The sequence below is a fragment of the Kogia breviceps genome, chromosome 4 (assembly GCF_026419965.1).
Source record: "Kogia breviceps isolate mKogBre1 chromosome 4, mKogBre1 haplotype 1, whole genome shotgun sequence".
Taxonomy (NCBI): Eukaryota; Metazoa; Chordata; class Mammalia; order Artiodactyla; family Physeteridae; genus Kogia; species Kogia breviceps.
Genome location: NC_081313.1, coordinates 178,912,955 through 178,939,385, shown reverse-complemented (window position 1 = coordinate 178,939,385; position 26,431 = coordinate 178,912,955). Strand labels below are relative to the sequence as shown.

The window sequence follows — 26,431 nt, the reverse complement described above, 5'->3', positions numbered from 1 at the left end:
CAGACTTTGAGTCTAAATCATTTTACCACAGTGCCTGACATACAGCAAGTATCTATCACTAAGCGTCGACAGGCAAGTTTTCTGTGGCACCTAATTTTGAATTTGTCATTGCATGTTCTTTTTCATACTATTTCCCCCAAATGTCTAACCTTTTGTTTGTTTTTTTTTTGAGATGTAATTGACATATAACATAGCATTAGTCTTAAGTGTACAACATAATGATTTGATATATGTATTCAATATATACTGTGAAATGACCACAATAAGTCTAGTTAACATCCATCACCTCACACGGTTACAAATATTTCTTTTCTTGAAATGAGAACTTTTAAGACCTACCCTCTTAGCAACTTTCAAATACACAATGCAGGGACCTCCCTGGTGGTGCAGTGGTTAAGAATCCACCTGCCAATGCAGGGGACACGGGTTCGAGCCCTGGTCCGGGAAGATCCCACATGCCACGGAGCAACTAAGCCCGTGCACCACAATTACTGAGCCTGAGCTCTAGAGCCCGCGAGCCACAACTACCGAGCCTGCCTGCCCTGACTCCTGAAGCCCACGTGCCCAGAGCCCGTGCTCTGCAATGAGAAGCCACCGCAATGAGAAGCCCGCGCACCGCAAGGAAGAGTAGCCCCTGCTTGCTGCAACTAGAGAAAGCCCGCACGCGTCAATGAAGACCCAAAGTGGCCAAAAATAAATAAATTTTTTTAAAAAAATTAGCAAATGCACAATGCAATATTGTTAACTGCAGTCACCAAGCTGTACTTTATAACCCCAGACTTGTTCATCTTTTTCTTAAAAATTATTATTTATTTATTTTTGGCTGCACCGGGCCTTAGTCGCAGCACGCAGACTTCTTAGTCGTGGCATGCGAACTCTTAGTTCTGGTATGCATGTGGGATCTTAGTTCCTGACCAGGGATCGAACTTGCAGCCCCCTGCATTGGAAGCACGGAGTCTTAACCACTGGACCGCCGGGGAAGTCCTCCAGCCTCCCTCTTAAAAGGACCCTTGTGATGATGTTTAGGGTCCACCCGGATAATCCAGGACCATCTCTCTGTCTTCAGATCCTTAACTGAATCCCATCTGCAAAATCTCCTTTGCCACGTGAGGGAATGTAGTCACAGGGCCCAGGGATCAGGTCGTGGACATCTTTGGGGGTCGGCCTGCCACACGGTTCCCCAACATGGCCGGGGAGGCCCAGGACAGGAAAAGCAGCAGGCTTCTTCCTTCTGCTGGCTGAACACGACACAAGGTGAACAGAACACAACACAAGGGGTAAGACTCTGGCACGTGGGCAGGGGGAGATGAAAGACCCCCACAGCCTGGTTCTCTCCAAGCCAAGCAAGCGTGGTGAGTGCATCTCTGACAACCCAGACAGGCCTTGTCCAAGGCACTGGGCACAGACCTTCAGGTCCAGCCCTGTCCCGTTCATGCCCTTGGGAGCAAAGCAAAGAAGGGGCCGAGAAGGTCACACACACTTTTCAGCTGCTGAAAAATAAACACACACACACACACACACACACACACAAAACCTGGACTCAGCTGCAGGTAAAATTTATTAAGGCAACAGTGAAGCCCCACCAGGCAGGCCTCAGCTCCCTTCAGCTCTAGAATGAGTATCAGCTGTTCTGTCCCTACCCCACCCCCAGGAGGCCCACTTCACAGAAGTCCAAGTCCCTTAGCTCAAGGCTGATATCCAGGGGCCTTGATGTAGAAAAAGGAGTGGGATGTAAGAGCTATATTCCTGGTTTCCAAAAAGTTTTTCTGGAACCTTCTAGAAAAAAAAAATTTTTTTTTTTTCTGGAAATCTCGTCCTAACGACCCCTGTGATGCTCAGGACATGCCTCCTCCAAGCTCAGACAGGGTGAGGGACTGGTTGGTTTTGGGGACCTCGGCTTCCCAAGGTGGCAGCTGAGGTGAGCTGGAAGGGTCAGAGACGTGTGTTCCCAGTGAGGGGTCCTGAGCCCTAGGAGCCTCCCTCCTGCTCCTCCTATTTCTTCTCTTCTGGGGCTTTCTCGGTGATTCCGGGGGCGAAGGGTCCCACCAGCCACGTGATGGGAGTGTTCTGGGCCACATACTCCACCATGTGGTCGAGGGCCTCTCGGGCCCTGGCCACTTGCCCGTGGCTCTGCGTCAGGATGCTGCTGGACAGGTCCTTGAAGGAGTGGATGCCGGAGAAGGTGGCTTGGAGGTCCTCCACCTGGCGGCGAGCCTGCAGCGCCTGGTCCTTGACGTGGGCGGGCAGCCCCTGGAGGCTGGAGCCCAGCGAGGCGCAGGTGGTCTGCAGCTGCTGGGCGATGTCACGGAACATGGTGAGTGTCTGGGACTCAACCTGCTGCAAAGGCGCGGAGGGCGACCATCAGGACCCTTCGAGTCAGGGGAAACTGGACCCAAAGCCCGGGAAAGAGAAAATGGGGGTTCTACCGCCCACCTTGGGGAAAACCTTTCCCCAGGAGAGGATGTCGGGCACAGGTGGTTCAGAATACGGGCTCTCTTGAGTTTCCAACCGGGCAAGATAATCACTGATCAAATTGAAAAACAGGTATAGACATTTTTTTCAAAGAAATACGCAGATGGCCGAGAAGCACATGAAAAGATGTTCAACGTCGTAAATCATCGGGGAAGTGCAACTCAAACCCACAGGCAGATACCCTCTCACCCCCGTGCTGGCAAGGATGGGGAGAAATTGGAACCCTCGTATCTTGTGCAGTCCCTTTGGCAGATGGTCTAGCAGTTCCTCAAAATGGTAAACTGTAGAGTTACCATATGACCCAGCAAGTCCACTAGGCATCCAGCCAAGAGAAACGAAAATAAACGTCCATGCAAAGACTTGTACGCAAATGCTCAAAGGGGTGTTATTCACAGTAGCCCAAAGTGGAAACAACCCAAATGCCCATCAACTGGCAAATGGAGACGCAAAATGTGGTCCATCCACACACGGAACAGTCTTCACAGCCATAAAAAGGGGTGAAGCACTGACACTCGCTACACCGTGGACGGACCCTGAGAACACAATGCTCAGTGAGAGAAGCCAGACACAGGAGGACACACAGGGTGTGATTCTGTTTACATGAAATGTCCACAGAGACAAAGTACACTTGTGGTTGCCAGGAATGGAGGAGGGTGTGGAAACGGGGCCTGACCGCTATTGGGGAAAACATCTCCTTTTGGGGTGATAGGGATACTCTGAATTACAGTGATAGCCACACAACCCATGAATTGTACCATTTAAATGGGTCAATTGTACAGTATGTGAATTATTACCTCAAAACTTTTTTAAAGTCCAAGGTTCTGAATTTTATATCTCCGTAAAATTGTTTTTTTTTTAAGTTTAAAAAAATGAGAAGGTCTGGAAGAACTTTCTAGGCAGAAGTCGTAAGCAGTGGGGGAGACTGCAGTTGAGATTGGGTCTTTGAAAATTCCCCAGGCCAGGGAGGAGATCAAAGCAGGCTGGGAGGCAAGACTTTGCCCTGAGCTTGGTCACCTGAGGACTCTGGCTTTGAACCTGGCAGGGAGGTGCCGACAGAATCAATATCTATTTGCTGGCTGCTGCATTCAGCAGTTGAGGGGGGGAGAGAGACGGTTTTCTGCGGTTGGGGTCTGAATACTGAACAGTTTTGCATTTATAGGGACATTCACCATACCTTATAAATATTATTTTTTAGCACTTACTATGTGCCTTACATGTCCATGTGTGTGTGTATATGTATGTATATAAAATAACTCACATACCAGAAAATTCACCCTTTTAAGTGTACATTTTTTTAGTACATTTACCAGGTTCTGCAACCAGCACCTCTAATTCCAGAATATCCCATCACCCCAGAAGAAACTCTCTCTCCATTCCCCCTCTCCCAGCTCCCAACAAACACTAACCCACTTTTTCTGTGTCTGTGTATTTGCCTGTTCTGGACGTTTCCCATCAGTGGAATCACACACCGTGGGTCCTTCTGTGTCTGGCTTCTCTCACTGAGCATCGTGTCTTCGAGGTCTGTCCGTGTGGTAGTGAGTGTCCGTGCTTCTCTCCTTTTCATGGATGAGTGATGTGCCCGTATGTGGAGGGACCACATCTGTCCATCATCTGTTCATGGACATTTGGGCCGTTTCCACTTTTTCGGCTGACGTGACTCGTGCTGCTGTGACATGCGTGTTCATTTCACCTTAACAACCTGGCAGACGGTCCTATATCCCCTTCACAGATGGGGAAATCGAGGCCCAGAGAGGTAAAGCTGAGAAGCTATTGTGCTAGGCTATTGTGAGTCCCTAAGACAGAGGGACTATGGGTCAGAATGAGGCATGAGAATTGTCTAAGGCACTGATTCAGTGAAAGCTTAGATGAGTGACAGCACAGGTGGCAAAAGTCAGGGCTCGTTCAAGAGGCCAATGCCTGGGATACATTGGAGGGGCCGGAGCACGTTGGTGAGAAGCTGACGCTCAGAACCGGGTAGGTGAATTTGAAGGATTCGACGGGACACTGGGATGGCGTAGGGAAGGAGTCGGGACTCAAGTAAATGGGACATGGCTTAGAATTCAGCAGGTTGAGACCCACCACTATCAGGCATCCCAGGGTTCAGAAGCAATGCCTGTACCCAACAGTGGAAATCCAGGCAGGCTTCCTGGAGGAGGTGTCCTCAGGTCCTGAAGGCAGTTAATGGGAGGCGAGGCTGGGGAAAGCATTCCGGGCAGGTAGGTCCATCAAGCAGAGGTGGGGAGAGGGAAGTCAGAGCCCCAGGTATCCCATGCCGCCCCCCTGGTGGGTACCTCTGGCTTGGCCGCATCCTCCTCTGGGCCCTGGAGCTGCTTCTGGTTCCAGCTGAGCCACATCTGGTGTAGTTTCTCCTGACCCTCCACTAGCTTCTGGTCGACGCCCTGCTTGACGGTTTCCATCTGGAGCAGAGAGAGAGAGAGAGAGAGAGGGTGGCTGCCTTGGCACTTGACCAAAACCAGCAGAGAGCATGGGAATCCACAGGAATCCTGGGAGATGTGGGATTCCAGAGGGAGCGGGGGCGGTCCTTTCATCTGAGACGGGGAGAGAAGGGGGAGGGATGCTGCTTTTCTCAGAGTGTTTCCACAGGCTGTGGGTTTCAGGGTCATCAACATGCTTGTGCCCCGTGTGGTACGTGCAAAGAAAGTGGCCAGATTCTCTGCGGGTCCTCCCATCTTGCCTGTTCCCCGCCCACCCCCCCCAGCCCTGCAACTGGGCCCGGTCATGTGACGGGCTTTGGCCAATGGGACACAAGCAGATGGAGCGCAGAGGCTTAAAAAGCACTTGCAATGGAATATTTTACTCAGTCTTAAAAAGGAACGAGATTCTGACACTCATTACAACATGGATGGACCTGAGGACATGATGCTCAGTGAGAGGAGCCAGACACAAAAGGACAAATACTGTCGGATTCCACTCACATGAGGTCCTAGAGGAGTCACATCCATTGAGACAGGAAGTAGTAGATGGTGTGTTCCAGGGGCTGGGGGAGGGGCTGGGGAGTGAGGGTTTCATGGGGACAGAGTTTCAGTTTGGGAGGATGAGAAAGTTCTGGAGATGATGGTGGGGACTGTTGCACAACAATGTGAAGGTACTGAATGCCACTGAACTATACACTTAAAATTGGTTAAAATGGTAAATTTTATGTGTATTTTACAATTAAAATTTTTTTAAAAAGAGGAGACAGTACTGAGTTAGAAGCTAAGCAAACAGGGAAAGAAATCAGAAATTTCCCTCTTTAGAGAATAGAAAAATAAAAAACTTCAGGGGGCAGGATTTGACTGCAAAGAAGCAGGAGGGAACTTTTTGGGGTGATGGACATGTTCCACATCTTGACTGCAGTGGTGGTTACATGTCTGTTTATATTTGTAAAACTCCTCAAACTGTATACTTTAAAAGGGGTGATGTTCATTGTATGTAAAATGTAAGTTATACCTCAAATAAAACTGACTTTAAACGAACAAAAAGGGGCTTCCCTAGTGGCGCAGTGGTTGGGAGTCCGCCTGCCGATGCAGGGGACACGGGTTCGTGTCCTGGTCCGGGAGGATCCCACGTGCCGCGGAGCGGCTGGGCCCGTGAGCCGTGGCCGCTGCGCCTGCGCGTCCGGAGCAGCTGGGCCCGTGAGCCGTGGCCGCTGCGCCTGCGCGTCCGGAGCCTGTGCTCCGCAGCGGGAGGGGCCAGAGCAGTGAGAGGCCCGCGTACCGCAAAAAAAAAAAAAAAAAAAAAAAAAAAAAGTAAATGAACAAAAAAAGTGCTCATCCCGAGTGCCACAATTAGAGAGAAGCCCGCGCACCGCAACGAAAGATCCCGCGTGCCGCAAAGACCCAACACAGCCAAAAATAAATTAAAAAAAAAAAAAAAGTGCTCACGTGTTCCCGCTGTACCTGGATCCCTCAGGCCACAGCCGGGGGAGAGCCTGAGGTACCCTGGTGGAGGAAGAGACCACACCAAGAGACCCAGCCTCCAGCCAACCTGTCATGGGCTGAACCGTGTCCCCTTCAAATTCATAGGTTGGAGCCCTGACCCCCAGGACCTCAGGATGGGACCGTATTTGGAGATGGGTCTTAAGATAAAATGAGGTCATTAGGGTGGGCCCTTAAACCTATATGACTGGTGTCCTTATAAAAAGGGGATATTAGGACACAGACATGCATGGAGGGATGACCAGGTGAGAACAGAGAGAGAAGACAGTCGTCTACACACCAAGGAGAGAGGCCTCAAAAGGAACCACCCTGCCAACACCTTGATCTTGGACTCCCAGCCTCTAGAACTGTGAGGCAATAAACGTCTGTGTTTAAGCTGCCCAGTGTGGGGGACTTTGGTACAGCTGCCCCAGCAAACTCATCCAGGACCGCGGCCCCGTGAGCGAGCCCAGGTGGATGTGTGGGGAGGAATAAGCCACTAGGCTGGGGAGGGGTTCGCTGGCACACACGCTGCTGGCCAGCGCCCCCGTCACCGCGGGCCTCACCAGGCTGAGTGTCTGCGAGAGCTGTAGCAGGGCCTCCTGGGCCCTCTGCCTGGTGCTCTGCAGCTTGCCCAGAGAGTGTTCGTAGGCGTGGTGGCGCAGCCTCTCTGACAGGGAGCCCAGACGCACAAAGTAGCTCTGTTCCTGCCGCTGCTGGGCCACGGAGGCGACGTCGAAGCCCTCCAGGGACGTGGCGAGGCGGGCTGCGGGGGGAAGGCAGGAGAAACACTGTGAAGGCCGAGTTTGTGTGCCCCGGGTCTGCAAGTGTAAAAGGATTTCCCTGCCTTGGTTTTCCCCATCTGCGAAATGGGTATGAGAGGGACTGAATATCCCAGGATGAAGAGGCCTTATCCTAGGGACTTCCCTGGCAGTCCAGTGGTTAAGATTCCACACTTCCAACGCAGGGGGCATGGGTTCTATCCCAGGTCAGGGAACTAAGATCCCACATGCTGTGAGGCATGGCAAATAAAAAGAGGCCTTAGACTAGTGTGAGAGTCTGAAAACTACGGCCCTCGGGACAACCCGACCCATGAATACAACCGTCTATGTTCATTATACATCGTCTATGGCTGCTCTCAAACAACAGAGGTGGCCTCTGGCCTCTTAGCCTGCAGAGATTAAAATATTCGTTATATGGTCCTTTACAGAAAAAAGCTGGCCAATCCTGCCTGTGTTAGCACCTAACATACATTAATAGTGGCCAATCTTTCACAATGTTCTAGGTGGTTTGTGGACATTCTTGTTAAATCATAACAGTTCTAAGAGGGAGACACTGTTATCCCATTTTTACAGACGGGGAAACGGGGACTCAGAGAGGTTAAGCGACTTGCCGAAGGTCACACAGCTGGGACGTCACAAATCAGGATTTGAAGCCAGGCCCCACGTTCTTAACCATGATACTTAAAAGGAGGAGAAGTCTGAGCCATAGCAGGACCATCTTTACAGCCGTTAAGGGAAAGTCCAGAAAATACTCACAAAGTTACAAGGCAACAGGATGGAAATCCACCTGTCTTGATAATTTGATCCTATCTTATCCTGCTCCCTTTTGACTTTACTATAGTAGTGATAAAAGCGTGAGCTTTGTAAGTAACCCGATCAGAGTTTCAATCCGGTCCTAATAAATCACTGGCTTTGTAAGGCCCTATGGCAGGGTCTGCAAACTACAGCCCCTGAGCTGAATGCCACCTGCGTAGTTTTATTGACACAAAATCACAACCATTCATTTACCTACAGTCTGTGCTTTTGTGCTACAATGGCAGAATTGCATAGTTGCAACAGAGACTGTATGACCCCAAAAAGCCAAAATTATTTATTACCTGGCCTGTCAAGAAAATGTTTGTGGCCCCCTGGATGCAGAAGTGATTTGGCCAATAAGCCTCGGTTTCTCTCCTGTAGGACCACCCGTGTTAGAAATGCCTAAAATGTGAAATCTGGGGAATTCCCTGGCAGTCCAGGGGTTAGGACTCTGCGATTTCACTGCCTTCAGAAAGGCACGCAAATGAATGAGTGTTTAGCTATTCTTATTACCTATTTGTAGTTCATCTGTTTCTAGTAAGTGATAAAGTTCCCTTTCTAAAAGAATCTGGCAAAGTTGGTTGAAAGAATAGCAAATAAACAGAACAGGGAATACACATGACCAAGATAACGCAAGAAATGTGCTCTGGTCAGGCAGGAACAGTGGGGCTGGTCTGATGAGTGAGATCTCCACTTTAGCCACCTAAATACGTCTCTCCTTTGGATTGGGCACTGCTCCAGAAATGAAAGAAAGGGGAAAATCAAGCAACAAAATCGACCCCTTTTTCGATCAAGGTAAGACTTCAGTCAGGGGAATTCGGTTGTTTCTATTGATAAAAGAAATTTTCACATATTAAGATATAGATAGGGGAGGGGGCTTCCCTGGTGGCGCAGTGGTTGAGAGTCCGCCTGCCGATGCAGGGGACGCGGGTTCGTGCCCCGGTCCGGGAAGATCCCACGTGCCGCGGAGCGGCTGGGCCCGTGAGCCATGGCCGCTGAGCCTGCGCGTCCGGAGCCTGTGCTCCGCAACGGGAGAGGCCACAACAGTGAGAGGCCCGCGTACCGCAAAAAAAAAAAAAAAAAAAAAAAAGATATAGATAGGGAAGTCATTCTGGCTTATACCTACATTGTACATCTGCTGTAATTATTAAAGAAAAGGGCACGTTGGTCAGAAGTAAAGAACGTCCATGTTCAAAATCAAGATTAAATGCCTCCCTTCCTGGGACACCAAAATGCTGGTCCTCCTTTGATGATAAGATTCCTTCCTAGGTGCCAAGGCCATACTGACTCGTGTACATGCTGGTCTGTTCCTTTCTTTTTCTTTTTTTTGAAACCCTGAAGAAATGTAACCCTGACTTGTTTAATGTTTTTTTGTTCTGACAAGATAAAAAAACTGTGCTGAAAAGTCTGCTTCTCAGGAGCAGTTTCTCAGAGGAATCTGGGAAGCAGGCTTCCGGAGTATAGTCCTCAGTTTGGCTCAAATAAAACTCTTTTCTCTTCTTATTATTGGCTGTTTATTGATTTTCGTTGACACTATGAACATTACAAAATTTTGGAAGAACATACTCTTATCCAGGGATTAATAAACTTTTTCTGTAAGAGGCCAGTTCAGTCAATATTTTCAGCTTTGCAGGCTCTGCTGTGCAATTAATCGATTCTGCCATTGGTATTCAAAAGCAGCCATAGAGTAAATGTAAATGAATAGGCATGGCTGTGTGCCAATAAAACTTTATTTACAAAAGCAGGAGACGGCCTGGAGGCAGTCTAGCATAGCCGGCTGGGGGACAAGGATGTCACAGAAGAGTCATTTCATGATGACATTTTTTTTTTTAACATCTTTATTGGAGTATAATTGTTTTACAATGGTGAGTTAGTTTCTGCTTTACAACAAAGTGAATCAGTTATACACACACACATGTTCCCATATCTCTCTCCTCTTGCTTAAAAACTGAACAAAACAGATAACCAACAAGGACCTACGGTATAGCACAGGGAACTATATTCAATATCTTGTAGCAACCTATAATGGAAAAGAATCTAAAAAAGAATAGATATAACTGAATCACTTTGCCGTACACCTGAAACTAACACAACATTGTAAATCAACTAAATTTCAATTTAAAAAAATTTTTTTAATTAAAAAAAAATAAAAATGAATTACAAAAAGATTAAAAAATAAATTAAAAACTGAACAAAAAACGCAAACACCTGGGACATGCAGAGGCAGCGAAAATAAAAGCTGGCATCTTGGGAAAAACAGACTCTGCCCCATTCTCCCACCAAAGGCAGGTTTGCAAAGACTAAACCCAAACCAGCAACATTTTGAACCCATCCCAATGGCCAGAACTTCTCCACGGCCCTCTGGGAACCCGGGAGCTCTGCCCTTGGAAGTGAAAGCAGCTTTGTTATTTAGGCCAAGGATGTCTGGCAGAGCCTAGGCATGTCAGAGCAAGCCGGCAGGGCCCCTGGAGGGGGCGGTGCCCTTGGCAAAGGGGAGAACTGGGAAAAAGGGGGAGCAGGGCTGTGCCCCTGCCCCGAGCCCACGAGTAATATCCTAGCTCTACCACGGCACCTCTACTCACAGACCTCCCCAGTACCTCAAGCACCACTGTGCACAGTGATTTCACCCTTAGTGGATGGACACGAAGGAAAGCACAGAAAGTCAAAGCTGCTCAGACAGATCTGTTCTCTGAAGTGGCCCCCAGGCTTGCTTCACAACCTGCCTCCCAGCAAACCCTGCTTCTCCCCCTACTTCGGGGGGCCCAAGACACAGCCAAGTGTTACTTGGTCTGAGCACCAGAAGAGGGCAACAGGCACTGAACTTGGGATACAGGACGGAAGACATCAGCCAGGTCCCTTCCTTCAAGAGCTTTGGAGTCAAGTTTTGAAAACACACGCTATGCTCAAGCCACACGCTGCAGGGCTTAAGATCATTTGCCTGGAATGTCGCCCCACCAGGAACATCACCCCACCTAGCACATCGAGCTTCTCCAGAAGGCAAGGGACCATGACTTTCTGCCGAGGGCTCCCAGGGAGAATCATGGGGTCTCAGAGTCAGCTCAAGGAGGGCTCCAAGCAATCGAAAATAATAGGACAAGTGAAGCGTCAATAAAATAAATACCTCGGATCGCAATACGTCGTGTTAATCTTCGTGTTCAAACCTATAATGTAAAAACTCACTACGCACTCCTGGAGGGTGCTGGTGAACCAGCCTGTGATGCCACAATAAATAAAAAGGGGGAACGTTAACTACTTGCCCTGCTCTTCCTCTATAAACCGTACCTTGGGGTAATCAAGATCGCAACAGAGAACTTTGTCCATGGAAGTTTTCCAGCTAACAGCTAGAACAGTGACACGTTGCAATCCCAATGGAAAAAGAGATTGAGGATGATGATTTGGAGCTGTCTACCCGTGAGGGAATCACGATATAGCACCACGTGGCTTGGAGCGTCCCCGACCAGGGACTGCACCCGCGCCCTTGGCAGTGAAAGCGTGGAGCCCTAACCACTGGACCGCCAGGGAATTCCCACATGATTCCCTTTATATGAAGTTCTAGAACAGGCAAAGCACTGGTTCTCACCTGGGGGTGATCCTGCCCCCCAGGGTACACTGGGCGATGTCTGGGGACACCTGTGGTTGTCACAGTTGGGGGCGCTCCTGGCATCGAGTGGGTGGGGTCAGGGAGGCTCTGCTCCACACCCCACAGTGCCCAGGACAGCCCCCCGCAGGGGAGGACCTGGCTCCAGTTGACAGTGGGAAACCCTGATCTAGTCTGTCTTCAACTCTTTCCACTCATCCCAAATATCTGGCGTCTCATTCAAACAGACCAGCTCTAGCTTAAAGTTGGCCAGAGCCGAGAGAGGCTGCTCCCTCTGGACGGAGCATGGTGTCTGGTTACACATGGCCCCCGTGGGCCCTTGCTGCTGTGGGCACTGGAGTCTGCAACTGCTGGCCCGGCTGGAAGTTTCCGGTACGTGTGCAAAGGAAGGCCGTCTCTAGAAGGCGGGGGTCAAGGCCAACCCCAAGAGCCATGGGTATGAGACCATGAGGAAGACCGGCTGCTTTGTCTCAACATTTTTATCCCCAGTTTGTCTATTTCTCTTTGTTCCTACCACCACCTGGTCCAGCCCCATCAAAGCTCACCTGAACCCGGACTCCCCGGGCTCCCACCCTCTCCTCACCCGGAGTCTGTCCTCCCAAAATCAGCCACCAGAGGGCGTGAGTGAGCACCGAGTCAGGCCCCACCGCCCCTGCCGCCTGCCCACAGCCCTCCAGAGCTCCCACCTCCCTGGGGTAATAGCCCAAGTCCTCCCCGTGGTCCACGAGGCTCTGCACGGCCTGCCCCGCCCCCTCCCTGCCCTCCCCTCCTCCCTCTCTCCCCCTCCCTCACTCTGCTCCATCCACACGGGCCTCCTGGCCGTCCCTCCAACAGACCAGGTACGCCCCTGCGCCCGGGTCTGCGTTCCCTGCGTCTCTGCCCTGACATCTGCACAGCTCATTCCCTCCCTCCATGCACGACAGGGCAAAGTCTCCTTAAATCTGATTTCTGTACACGTTAGACTTTAGGTTCTACGAAGGCAGAACTTTGTTCACTGACGTATCCCTAGGACCTAGAGAGGGCTTGGCATACAGCCAGTACTCAAGGAACATCTGAACAAACAGATATATGCCTAGGGTGGGGTGGGGGAATGATACAGAAGAGTTTGAGTGATTTTATTTGGGGATTTCAGCACCTGCTAAGTGCCAGGCCCCGTTCTAGACTCAAGAAGGAAAGAGCTTCTGCTTTGTGGCATTGACGACCAGGGCTGAAGAGAAAAATCAGAGCTGGGCCTGGGGGGAGGTTTCAGGACACAACATGCACGAGGGACGGTGCAATTTCAGAGGCCTTATTGGGAGGTGGCATTTGAGCACAGAGCTGGAGGTACAAAGGAACGAGACATCCGGATGTCAGGGCAGAGTTCCTGGTAGAAGAAACAGCCAGTGCAAAGGCCCTGGGATGGGAACAGAGTCCGGGATGGGCAAGGAGGCCAATGCGCCTGGAGTAGAATGGATGAGAGCAGGCAGGTAAGTACAAGGGAGCTTCCAGGAGGATCTGGGCTTTGACCCACGTGAGGTGGGAGGCTTGGAGGGGCCTGACTTGAGTGCTCACAGGCGCCCCCTGGAGGCTGCTTCAGGGAGGACAGGCACCACAGACCAGGGCAGAGGGAACCGAGCTGGTCCCAGGTGGGCTAAGACAGGTGGGGAGAGGGGGCAGGGATGAGATGACAGCATGCGATGGACAGACTGCTGGTGGCTGAGAGGGACCCCACGTCGGGTGGCCTGGGGAGGGGTCCCAGCCCCGTGGGCTGCACTCACCAAGCTCAGCGTCTGTCATGGGCAGGTGGTGGTCCATCCACTCCTCCGATTTGCCCAGCACCGTGTCCACCCCGCTCAGCACCATCTGGCCCACGCGGGAGCCCATGACCGAGTGGACGCCACTGGTCACCACGGACTTGGTCATGTCCACGCCACTCTGCACGGCACCCCGGGTCACATCCACCGCCTCGGTCACCCGGGAGGCCATGGTGTCCTTGGCGCTGGACACGGTGTTGGACACAGCTTCTCGGGCTCCCGACACTTTGGACGACACGAGCTCCTTGGTGTCTGCCAGGACCTATGAGAAAGGACAGCATCAGCATCTCCATCCTCCCTTCATACCTGGGTACCCCCACCCTGCACCCTGGGCCAAAGGGAGGGAGTTCCAGCTCCAGAATGACCCTGAAGGGTGAAAGCAGTTAAGATCATGTGCTCTGGAGCCGGACAGCCTGGTTCGAGTCGTTGGCTTGATAGAGCCTAGCTGTGTGGCCTCAAGCAAGTCACTCGACCTCTCTGGGCCTCCATTTCCTCTCCCCATGGTGTTCCGGGCCGAACAGTGTTGAAGCGCTAACTCCCAGGACCTCAGAATGTGACTGTACTTGGAGAGGAGACCTTTAAAGCAGTAATTAAGGTAAAATGAGGCCATTAGAGTGGATCCTAATCCAGTCTGACTGGTGTCCTTATACAAAGAGATTAGGACACAGACACGCACAGAGGGAGGACCACGTGAGGACACACGGAAAAGATGGCCATCTACAAGCCAAGGAGAGGAGCCTCGGAGAAACCAGCCCTGCCGACACCTCGTCTCGGGATTCCACCCTCCAGAATTGTGCGAGCATTAATGCCTGCTGTTACGGGTACTTGGTACAGCAGCCCTAACCGGCTAAATCACAGGGTTAGAACATTGTTTGGCTCAAGCTCTGAACCAGTGTGACACCGGAAACTAGCGACATCCCTGGAGGGGACCACTCCAACCCTGTATTAAGAACTGCAATCCTGTTTGAACAGGTAATCAGTATGTTAAGTCCCTCAGGACAGCTCTACTCATCCAGGGTGTTTCAGCCCCCAGGGAACACTGGGCGGTGTCTGGGGACATCTGTGGTCTTCACGACTTGCAGGGGGGAGGGGCTCCTGGCATTGAGCAGGTGGGGGCCAGGGATGCTGCTGAACCCCCTACAGCTCCTGGGATGGCCCCCACAGAGAAGGACTGGTCCCAGTGTCAGGGGTGCTGAGGGAGAGGGACCCCGCTTTAGAGTGAGACGCCCAGAGCTACCCTAAAGCAACAGGAGGGGACTTTCCTGGTGGTCCAGTGGTTAGGACTCCGTGCTTCACTGCCGAGGGGGCAGGTTCAATCCCTGGCTGGGGAACTAAGATCCCACAAGCCGCATGGTGCGGCCAAAAAAACCCCCAAAGCAGGGCTTCCCTGGTGGCGCAGTGGTTAAGAATCCATCTGCCAATCAGGGGACGTGGGTTCGAGCCCCGGCCCGGGAAGATCCCACATGCTGTGGAGCAACTAGGCCCGTGCGCCACAACTGCTGGGCCTGTGCTCTGGAGCCCGTGAACCACAACTACTGAGCCCACACGCCTAGAGCCCGTGCTCCACAACAAGAGAAGCCACCGCAACGAGAAGCCCACGCACCGCAACGAAGAGTGGCCCCTGCTCGCCGCAACTAGACAGAGCCCGCGTGCAGCAACGAAGACCCAATGCAACCAAAATAAAAACCCCAAAAGCCCCAAAGCAGGCAAACAAACAAAAATAAAGCAACAAGAGGGATTTTATGCACGTGCCCAAATAACCAGTTTGTCTCCATTAACTGCCAATTTAACACGTTAACTACCTTAAACTCCCCATTGCGAACTGGAGATGTGCCCAAAACATCAGAGCGTTTTGTGGGTCCCCAAAGCTCGTGTCAAGACGTTAAGAACCAACACTCAGTGGTGGGCGATACATTGGGAGATTGGGATCGACATATACACACTACCATGTATAAAATAGATAACCAGTAAGGACCTAATGCGTAGCACTCAATTCTCTGTAATGGCCTATATGGGAAAAGAATCTAAAAAAGAGTGGATATGTGTCTATGCGTAACTGATTCACTTTGCTGTACAGCAGAAACTAACACCACATTGTAAATCAACTCGACTCCAATGAAAATTAATTTAAAAAAAAAAAGAAAAAAGAACCAACACTTAGTACGTTCTCGGCCTTCAGGTGATGAACGCACTTCACGTTCCCCAGAAGGGAAAGCAAGGCCAAGAGAGGCTGAACAGCTTGTGTTGAGGGCTGTCCAGCTGCCAAGGAGCAGAACCTGAATTTTAACCTGGTATTTTGATTCTCTTGCCTGTAACCTTGACCGGTCAAAGGGGGTCAGCAACTTTCTCCAGGAAGGGCCAGATGGTAACTATCTTCAGCTTTGCAGGCCAGAGGGCCTCTGTCCCAACGACTCAATCCTGCCGGTGTTCGGGCAAAAGCAGCCATAGATGACGCGTGAGCCACTGTTTGCGGCTGTGTGCCAATAAAACGTTATTTACAAAAACAGGCAGAAGGCCAGATGTGCCCACCTCTGGACTAGCTTTGCATTGCATCCTTGGAGAAGCCACTTCGCCATACAGTGGATGCTGGTTGATCCACGCCTGGTGTTCTTGAATCTAAGTCTTTAAATAGATGTCTACCCACAGAGCACTCTGGCAAGTTAAAAACCACGCCCCCTCCCATCCTACCCTTCTAAGCTGGCGCCCCTCTTAACACCTAAACCCTCCTATTCATGGGAATCAGTCTCTTTTTTTTGGGTGGGGGAGAGGGCACCGTTGTCAGATTTGAACACCAGCCCTAAGCTCACTGAACACACAGTGGAGCTGTCACGTAGCTCGCGCTGGCCCGGGTTCAAATCCCAGCTCCGACAACAGGACCAGGGAGAGCTGCCTCATTGTGAAGGGGAACCTCACAAGGCCCAGAATCGAGAGAGCCTCCCACAATGGGAATTCCCCGGCGGTCCAGCGGTTAGGACCTGGGGCGTTCACTGCCAAGGGCCTGGGTGGTTCAGTCCCCGGTTGGGGAGCTTAGATCCTGCAAAGTGCATGGCAGGGCCAAAAAAAAAAAAAAAAAAAAAAAAAAAAAGACGAGAGAGCCTCCCAGGAAGTCAGGAGCTCAGAGCAGCCGCTCTGTTGGAAAACCTTGTCCAGTGTCACTCTGAGCTCATCCTGTCTATAAACAGAAGGAATGCTGGCCTGGTGACACCGGCAGGACAGGAGGCGAATGCAAGCACTCAGCCCTAAGGAGGTGGCTCCTGGGCGGTGACTGTCCACCCTTCTTTGTTTTTTTTTGCGGTACGCGGGCCTCTCACTGTCGTGGCCTCTTCCGTTGCGGAGCGCAGGCTCCGGACGCGCAGGCTCAGCGGCCATGGCTCACGGGCCCAGCCGCTCCGCGGCACGTGGGATCTTCCCGGACCGGGGCACGAACCCGTGACCCCAGCATCGGCAGGCGGATTCTCAACCACTGCGCCACCAGGGAAGCCCTGTCCACCCTTCTTTGGGTGTGGCCGTTTTCACCTTCCACACGCCCAACTTGTTAACGCCCTTCGTGGTAAGACACGGGTTCAGGTTCTGTTCCAATGCTTCCCCAGCCCACTCCGTTTCTGTGTAACGGGGCTGCCCTTGGGGGACACGACACATCGTGGTCCCTGGCTGACGGGAGGCGCTTGAGAGCTAGCGGGTGAATAAGCTGCCTGACAAAGCAGGTGGTCTCAGCAGAAAGCCTAAGGGAACGGGACGAGTGGCTGGCGTGTCCCACTGCTCCCGACCAGGGAACACCTATTTCTGGTGGGAGGATTCTCAACGTGAACAGGTTTGCCTTAGTGCGGCACTTCCGTCCCACCGGGAAAAAGGGGCGATGAAGCCCGTGAGTGTTTAATAAGCGTCTCGGCACAGCAACAAAGCGGACAGTCTGTGCCCGCACCCCAGCTGGGGAGACAAAGAAGCAGTTATGTAACACACTATCTGAAACGTTTTTTAAAAGTTAATGCACGGAATTCACTGGTGGTCCAGTGGTTAGGACTCCACGTTTCCACTGCAGGGGGCTGGGGTTCGATCCCTCGCCCGGGAACTAAGATCTCGCAAGCTGTGTGGCACGGCCAAAAAAAAAAAAAAGTTAACGTTGGGGCTTCCCTGGTGGCGCAGTGGTTGAGAATCTGCCTGCCGATGCAGGGGACACGGGTTCGAGCCCCGGTCTGGGAGGATCCCACATGCCGCGGAGCAACTGGGCCCGTGAGCCACAACTACTGAGCCTGCGCGTCTGGAGCTTGTGCTCCGCAATGAGAGAGGCCGCGACGGAGAGAGGCCCGCGCACCGCGATGAAGGGTGGCCCCGCTTGCCGCAACTAGAGAAAGCCCTCGCACGGAAACGAAGACCCAACACAGCCAAAAATAAATAAATTAATTAATAAACTCCTACCCCCAACATCTTCTTAAAAAAAAAAAAAAAAAGTTAACGCAACTTGTGAATGCTGCTGCAATGAGCACGGGTATATAACAGCCCAAAGGTGAAAACAACCCAAGAGTTCACTGACGGAAGTATGGAGAAACAAAACGTGGTCCACCCAGAAATTCTGACACCTGCTACAACGTGGATGAACCCTGAGGACGTGATCCTTAGTGAAATAATCCAGACACAAAAGCACAAATACTGCCTGATTCCACTCAGAGGAGGTCCCTAGAGGAGTCAGATCCATGGAAACAGGAAGTAGATGGTGGAGGCCAGGGCCTGGGGGTTGATGGGAAGGAGCTAAGGGATGTGGGATTTGTTTCTGGGGTGATGAAAATGTTCTAAAAAGGGAGGATAGTGGCTGCACAATCTGAATGTACCAAAACCACCGGGTTGTACATTTTAAATGGGCGAGATATATGGTACATGAGTTATATCTCATTGAAAGCTATTAAACCAAAAAACTGGAGGGAGGGTCAGTGGGATGAACTGGGAGACTGGGATTGACATATATACACTACTATGTATAAGATAGATAACTAATGAGAATCTACTGTACAGCACAGGGAACTCTGCTCAGTGCTTTGTGGTGACCTGAATAGGAAGGAAATCTGAAAAAGTGGGGATATACGTATAACTGATTCACTTTGCTGTACAGCAGAAACTAACACAACATCGTAGGGCAACTATGTTCCAATAAACATTAAAAACAAACAAACAAACAAGCTGATGTAGTGTGAATGATGCTAATACAGGAGCCACAAGCCACATGTGGCTATTTCAATTTAAAATAATTAAAATTAGCTATTTAAAATTTAAAAATAATTAAAATTAGGGACTTCCCTGGTGGTGCAGGGGTTAAGACTCCGCACTCCCAATTTGGGGGGCCTGGGATCGATCCCTGGTCAGGGAACTAGATCCCACATGCATGCCGCAACTAAGAGTTTGCATGCCACAACTAAGGAGCCCTCGAGCCACAACTAAGGAGCCCACCTGCTGCAACTGAGGAGCCCGCCTGCTGCAACTAAGACTCGGTGCAACCAAATTTTTAAAAATAAATAAAAATAAATTTTTTAAAAAGAGAATAATCCCAATGTTAAAAAAATAAATAAAAATAACTAAAATTAGTATCCGAGTTCCTCAGTCACACTCGCCACATTCTAAGGGCCCAGCAGCCACATATAGTTGTTGGTTTCCATATTGGATGAGGCATAGAAGGAAGGTGTACAGAAGAAGTTCTACTGGGCAGAGCTGAACTGGAAGGACCTTCTTTAAGAGGGAAGGGAAGGACTCTGAAGAGGTGAGATTAGAACAGAGACCCAGAAGCCTGGTCCAACGAAGAAGGAACAGCAGGTGCAAAGATCCTGGGGTAGCACTGAGATGGGTGTGTTCACTGTGTTTGCTTTCCCTGCCTCCCTGGAATGAAAGTTCCATGAGGGCAAGGAGTCTGTTTCCATCACCGTGTCTGGTACCTATGGGCACTGACGTGACTGAACAGGAGGATGGAGGCCAGCGCAGATGGAATGAAGCAAGTGAGGTGGGCGGGGAGGGCAGAGAGGCTGCGAGGCCAGGTCTGGCGGGGGCATGAGTAAGGTTTTGGCTTTTGCTCTGGGCCAGGTGGGAGACATGAGGGGGTTTAGGGCACATCTGGCTGGTGTTCAGAATGCTCCTGCAGCTGCCTGGTGGGGGTCTGGGGACAGACAGAGGAGGGGTCAGGGAGGACGCTGTCCCACTCATCTGCTCTGGTTAAGGTGGGACCACAGACTCGATACCTAGGCAGGCCCCCGTCTCAGCTGAGCACCCCACCCCCCCTCGCTTCCCCCCACGGGCGGCGGTCAGTCACCTTCTCCGGTGGCTGCTGCAAGATGGGCAGATTCTCCTCCAGCTTGTCCAGCCCCCTGTGGGCGTATTCACTGGCCGATGTGACTGCGGAGCAGCGGGGGTGGGGAGACAGACAGCTGATGTTACCGCGCATGCGCATCCCTGGGCTGGGAAGGTCCTCAGATCGCTGCTCCGCCTCCTTCCCCCCCCCCCCCGCCCCCCCCCGCCTGGGAAATAGCCAGGAGAGGCGGGTCCGGGCTCTCCCAGGCTTCACTTCACTCACGCTGGGGCTCCAGTTTGGACAGGATGGGCTGCGCCCCGCTGACGGCGACCGCCGTGAGGGTCTTCACGCCCTTCTCGGCCGCGTCGCACACAGTCTTGACGTGGGGGTGGCTCTCCTTGGTGGACATGTAGGTGGCGGACACCATGTTGCAGGTGGAGCTGATGAGCGGCATGCCGGCCACGCGGTCCAACACGCTGGGCTATGGGCAGGGCAGCTTAGGCCAGGGAAACAGCTCGGCTCCCCTCCCTCTGCACCCACGCGGTTGCACAAGTCAGAAACTCCGGGGTTCCACCGGGCGCTTCCTGTATCTTGGTCCCCACAGCCCACTTGTTTGAACATGACCTTGCCACCCACTGTGCGCCAGGCAGTGACATGACACAAGAACGCCATTGTCCTGGAGCTCAGGGTCTACAACTGAAGCCAGGAAGCTACGGACCCCTGGGGGCGAAGTCCAGTCCACCACCTTACCTTTTTCTTCTTGCCTGTTTTTTTTTTTTTTTTTTCCTAGCAGCACTATTGAAATCTAGTTCACACGTCATAAAATTTCACCATTTTGAAATGCACAAGTCAGAAGTTTTTAGTATATTCACAAGGTTGTGCAACATTCACTGTCTAATTCTGTAACTTTTTCATCACTCCAGAAAGAAACCCTGCCCCCCCCTGGCTGTCACGCCCCTGCCTCCCAGCCCCTGATAACCATGAATCCACTTTCTGTCTCTGGTGGATTTTGCCTGTTCTGGACATTTCACATCAATGGAATCACACACGTGGCCTTTTGTGTATGGCCTCTTTCACTGAGTTAACATTTTCAAGGTTCACCCATGTAGTAGCGTGTCTCAGTGCTTCATTACTTTTTTTTTTAAAGTGTGGCAAAATACACATAACTTAAAATTTACCATTCAAATCATTTTTAAGCGCACAGAGCAGTGGCATTAAGTACATTCACACTGTTGTGCAACCGTCCCCACCATCCGTCTCCAGAACTTTCTCATCTTCCCAAACTGAAACTCTGTCCCCCTGAAAACACTGACTCCCAATCCCCTCCCCCAGCCCCTGGCCCCCAACCATCTACTTCCTGTCTCTATAGATTTGAGTCCTCTAGGGGCCTCCTGTGAGTGGGATCACACAAGATTCGTCCACTTGTGTCTGGCTTCTCTCACTGACCATATCTTCAAGGTTTACCCACATTTACTGCACATGGCCACACCCATTCATTTACATATTGAATACGGCCACTCTTACCCTACAGGAGCAGAACTGAGTACTCAGGACGGGCCTTCTGAGCCTCGGTTTCCCAATCCATAAAATGGGAAGTCATTTCTGTCCTGAAGGAGTTGCAAAGATGACCCGTGTGAAGACGCAGGCAGAAGACTTAACTCTCACAGGGGCTATTTGTAGAATCTGTGTTTTAGCTCACTTAATCGCCAGTCCCGGGAGATTGGGAGTATTATTCCAACTTTATGGAAGGGTAAACTGAGGCATGGAGAGGCTAAGGAAGTCACCCAAGATCACAAAACAAGCCAGTGGCAAAGCTAGACCTTGGACTCAGGCAGTCCTCCTCCAGGGCTTGCCCAGGAGGTCTCTTCAGAAATTAATGACAAACTTACCACACAATCCAGCAATTCTGCTCCTAAGATTCTACCCTAGAGACAGGAAAACACACGTCCACACAAGACTTGTATACGAATGTTTGTAGCTGCCTTATTCACAATGGCCAAGAAGTGGAAACAACCCAAATGTCCACCAGTTGGTGAATGGATAAAGAAAATGTGGTCTAAAGCATGTTTTTAAAACTACATAGTCTCCAAATGGCTAACAGGTACAAGAAAAGATTCTCCACATCACAAATCATTAGGGAAATGCAAGTCAAAACTACAATGAGCTACAACCTCACACCCTGCGCTCGCTGGGATGGCTACTATCAAGTGAACAGAAATTAAAAAGTCATGGTGAAGATGTGGAGAAATTGGAACCTTTGTATGATGTTGGTGGGAATGAAAAATGGTGCGGCCATTATGGACAACATTATGGTGATTCCTCAAAAAACGAAAAGTAGGGACTTCCCTGGTGGCACAGTGGTTAAGAATCCACCTGCCAATGGAGGGGACACAGGTTTGAGTCCTGGTCCGGGAAGATCCCACATGCTGTGGAGCAACTAAGCCCGTGCGCCACAACTACTGAGCCTGTGCTCTAGAGCCCTACTGAAGCCTGCGCGCCTAGAGCCCGTGCTCTGCAACAAGAGAAGTCACTGCAATGAGAAGCCCGCGCACTGCAACGAAGAGTAGCCCCTGCTCTCCGCAACTAGAGAAAGCCCGTGGGCAGCAACTAAAGCCCAACACAGCCAAAAATAAATACATAAGCAAATTTATTTTTTAAAAAGGCAATTCTGTTCGTGCCTCAGAGAAGGCACCAAAAAAAAAAAAAAAAAGAAAAAGGCAATTCTGACAAGACCTACAACATGGAAGAACCTTGAGGACATTATACTCAGTGAACTAAGCCAGACACAAAAGGACAAATACTGTATGATCCACTTATGTGGTACCTAACACAGAAGGTTCTACTTTTATAAACTGATTCCACTTACTCTACTCATATGAGATGTCCAGAAAAGGTAAATCCATCAGCAGGAAGCAGATTAGTGGTTGCCAAGGGCTGGGGCAGAGGGGAATGGGCGTGACTATTAATGGATATGGGGTTTTGATTTGGGGTAGTGAAAAAGTTCTGGAATTAGATAGTGATGATGGCTGTACACTGTGAATATACTTAATGCCACTGACCTACACACTTCAAAACAGTTAAAATAGTATATTTTTATGTTACGTGTATTTTACCACAAGTTTAAAAAAGGAACACGATAATTAATAAGAACCTAATGTACAGTACAGGGAAACTCTGCTGAATGTTCTGTAATGACTTAAACGGGAATAGAATCTAAAAAAGAGTGGATATATGTATATGTAAACTGAATCACTTTGCTGTACACCTGAAACTAACACAACATTGTAAAAATAACTATACTCCAATAAAAATTAATTTTAAAATAAAAATAAATAAAAAAGGAACAAAGCACCGACAGATATTACAATGCAGATGAACCTCAAAAAGATTACGCTCATTGAGAGAAGCCAGATACGAAAGGGTCTCGTGGTGTATGTTTTCATTTCTATGAAATGTCCAAAATAGGCAAATCCATAGAGACAGAACCCAGAAGAGGGGTTCCCAGGAGGAGAGAAAATGGGGAGTGACTGCTAATGGGTATGGGGTCTCTTTTGGGGGAGATGAAAAGTTTCCGCTGTGGTGGTCATGGCTGCATAACTGAGTAGTTTACTAAAAATCACTGAGTAGTACTCTTCATAAGGGTGAATTTTATGGTATGTGAATGATACCTAACTTTTAAAAAGCTGTTTGTTAAAAAGGGCTTTTATTTAATTATACTGGGGAAAGGAGGTGGAATAGAAACTGGCTTCCTAAAAGGAGGAGCCTAAGAGAACCTGCAGAGACAGGGAAGGTCTGCCTGGGGGGAGCCAGGCAGTTTCAAACAGAGCTGTACCCCTGCTCTCCCAAGAGCCCTTGGAATCCCCAGCTCTCCCACCTCCACCTATCAGTGGGGCACCTGTTAGGGGCTACTCGGAAGGGTGTCTCTTGACCCGCCCCCCCCACCGTGCTGCCATCAGCTCCCTGCCAAGGCACCACCAGGTGGGAAGCCTCATCTCACAGATCCCAGACCTTTCTCACCTGCTGTACCGGTTCTTCCGCTGACACCTGGGTGCTGGCAGTGGCTTCTGTCTCGTTGGTAGACATTTCTCAGAAGCAGGCACTGTGAACAGGACTAGTCAGGGTACAGCCTGCTTCTCTCTTCCCTCCAGGGGGATGTCCGGGTTCACACCTGCCCTCTGACCACCCCCCCGCCCCCAATTTCCTAGAGCCCTGCCTCTCAATTGTTGACACATACCTGTGAGCCTGTTCAAAACAGGTGCTGATTCAGCAGAGCAAAAGTCTAACCAGCTCCCAGGTGCTGCTCGTGCAGCTGATCCCGGGGCCACGTCTTAAAGGGCAAGGTCTGTGCGCAGCCCTCCACAGGGCTCACCTCTATCAATACTATGGTGCAAAACCCCCGTAGACGGCAATTTGTCGATTACTACTGGGTTTTAAGAGGCATCTTCCCTTTGACCCAGAAACCTCACTGCTGGGACAGTCCCACGCTGGTACTGCCACGTGGACGGAGATGTGTGTACCTGTGTTGGCCACAGACACTGGCAACAGTCTGGTTGCCCACCAGAAGGGGACTAAAGGAAATAACACCGGTAGCCCAGGGCAGTGGCTTAAGTGTGGAAGCTTGCATGTAATTGACTGGGACCAACATATTGTTAAGAGACAAAAGGTGTGAGTGGGGCTAAAGTTTTTGCTTGTATTTGACAGAATCTTTAAAGAGACACAGGAAACTGTTACAGTGGCCACCTTTCAGGGAGGAAGATCGGGTAGCTGGGGCAGGCCTCTGACTTTTGAGCCAGGTAGATAACATTACCTGCTCAAAAAAAAGTTAAGTGTTTTTTAAGTTAAATTTTAAAAAAAAGAGAGAGACTGTTCCTGGCTCCTCTGCAGACAGTCAAGTCAGTCTCAGGGATGTAGGGAAGGCAAGGGAGGCTCCCTGGGTGAATCTAATGCACACATTTGCAAGCAAGATGGCAGCCACAGGTGTGCTCCCTTTTCCTGGCCAAATGAGATGAGACAGCTAGAGCACTGTCAGATTACATTTCAGGAGTCCCAGCTCCACCCATGCTGTGCTATGTTGGGCAAGGAGCTTCCTCTCCCCTAGCCTCAGTCTTCTTTCTGCAAAATGGGGCTAAACCTGCCTTAAGTCTGGTTCTCCAGGTCCTTTTTTTTTTTTTTTTTTGGCTGCACCTCACAGCATGTGGGATCTTAGCTGACCAGGGATCGAACTCATGCCCCCTGCAGTGGAAGCACAGAGTCTTAACCACTGGACTGCCATGGAAGCCAGCCCACCCCAGGTCATTCTGGGATAAGCCTGTGGTGAACCCCTGACCTTGAGTTTGAGCATTTCCTTCCAGACACCATGTTTTGCTATCCCCCAAGTTTCTGGAACCCAGCAAACTGATGCTTTGAGAGCACCAGTTCTATAGTCCAAACTGGGTTCTAATCCCAGCTTTGCAACTCCCTAGCTGTGGGAGATTGGGAAGGCAGCAACCCCTCTCGCAGCCTCATTTGCCATGTCTATGAAATGGGGATAACCATTCTTAGCACAGAGCCGCTGTAGACTGGAGGAGAGTCTGGAATGTAGCTTGGTGCCTGGCACACAGTAGGTGCTCAATAAACAGATCCATTTCACACCACTCTGCCTGCCACAAAGAAACGGGTGAAACTAGCCAGGATTGAGCTTCTGCTTGGTCCAAAGGTCCCCCAACTGGGAAGTGGGGCAAGGAGGCACACCTACCCCTAGTGATCATCACCTGACTCCTGTTCTTCCCCTTACCTTCCCTGCAGCCTGAGCTCACCTGGGCAGCTCAGAGGTCCTCCCTCCCATCCCTTTTGTCCATCAACTCCTTTGGAAATGGTTTAACCAAGGACACCCATTGCAGATGTCAGCACCCCCATTAAAGTCCTTGGGGTCAGCAACCTGCTTGCAGCTGGCCCCAGCAGCAAGAGCAAGAACTGGCTGAAACTGGCTGGAGTCACGCAGTCGTCCAGCTGCAGCCAGGGAATGTGAAGATCCAACTTCCAAAGTTCCCAGGCACGGACCCCAGGCCTAGGCTCTGGTTTTACAAAGGTCCCAAGGACTCAGACAAGGGGATAGGCCTTCCCACCACCACTTTGTGCAACCCACTGGCCATACCCACCCAGGAAAAGGGGGCGGGGTTTGCCCCAAGACCTCGCCAGGGTCAGCCGGGGGCGGTCAGAAGATCAAGGGAGGGGCCGAGTCGCCAGGCGGCAAAACCATTTGGAGGGGAAAGGGCTTTGCTTGGCGGAGGGACTGCCCCCTGGTGGGGGGAGGGAGGGGGCCCGCTCTGAAGACCCAGAGAGGGCGGAACTCCTGTGCGGAATGGGCTGTGGCTTGCCTCCAAAGTGCGTTTGCAAAGCAAGAGGATGTGGTTGGGACTGGAGACTTAACCCTCCCCCACCGCTTGACACTGCCACTTCTAGGGGACTCTTTCGCGCACCCCCCCCCCGAAAGTCCTAGATATTGAGAGAAGACAGTCTGAAAGTCTGAGCCTGTTCCAGAAGTTGGATTTTTTTTTGGGGGGGGGGGAGTGTGCTCAGCCCAGGCTGGAGACCCCTCCCCAGGCCGCGAAGACAAGCCGAGCCCCCAGGAAGACCCTTCCTGCCCTTCCTCCCCTGGAGCACCCCAGGACTCGGCGGCCCCCGCCCCCACTTAATCGGGGGCCCTCGCCTCTCACCGTGGTCAACGGGATATCCAGGGCGCGGTGTCCACTACTTCAAAGCCAGCTCCAAAACCGTCCTGGGCCAGCCCAAGGCAGCCTTTTATGCTTGGGGGCGGGCGCCCGGGA

General features: G+C 51.0%; 1 protein-coding gene across 3 annotated transcripts; it reads right to left on the bottom strand.

Moving 5' to 3' along the window:
- Window positions 1-1,540: 1,540 nt before the first annotated feature.
- PLIN3 (perilipin 3) lies at window positions 1,541-26,431 on the bottom strand. 3 transcript variants are annotated; one of them, XM_059062070.2, is made up of 8 exons: window positions 26,321-26,431; window positions 23,643-23,724; window positions 19,908-20,106; window positions 19,647-19,729; window positions 13,322-13,619; window positions 6,956-7,155; window positions 4,764-4,889; window positions 1,541-2,337 (listed from the first exon to the last, which is right to left on the bottom strand). In XM_059062070.2, the coding sequence occupies exons 2-8, from the start codon at window positions 23,706-23,708 to the stop codon at window positions 1,993-1,995; spliced, it is 1,317 nt and encodes a 438-aa protein (XP_058918053.1). In that variant the 5' UTR covers window positions 23,709-23,724; window positions 26,321-26,431; the 3' UTR covers window positions 1,541-1,992. The 3 variants fall into 3 exon arrangements, with proteins under 3 accessions (XP_058918053.1, XP_066889142.1, XP_058918055.1); XM_067033041.1 differs by having other exon boundaries at window positions 1,541-2,292; window positions 26,321-26,406; XM_059062072.2 differs by having other exon boundaries at window positions 19,908-20,155; window positions 26,321-26,376.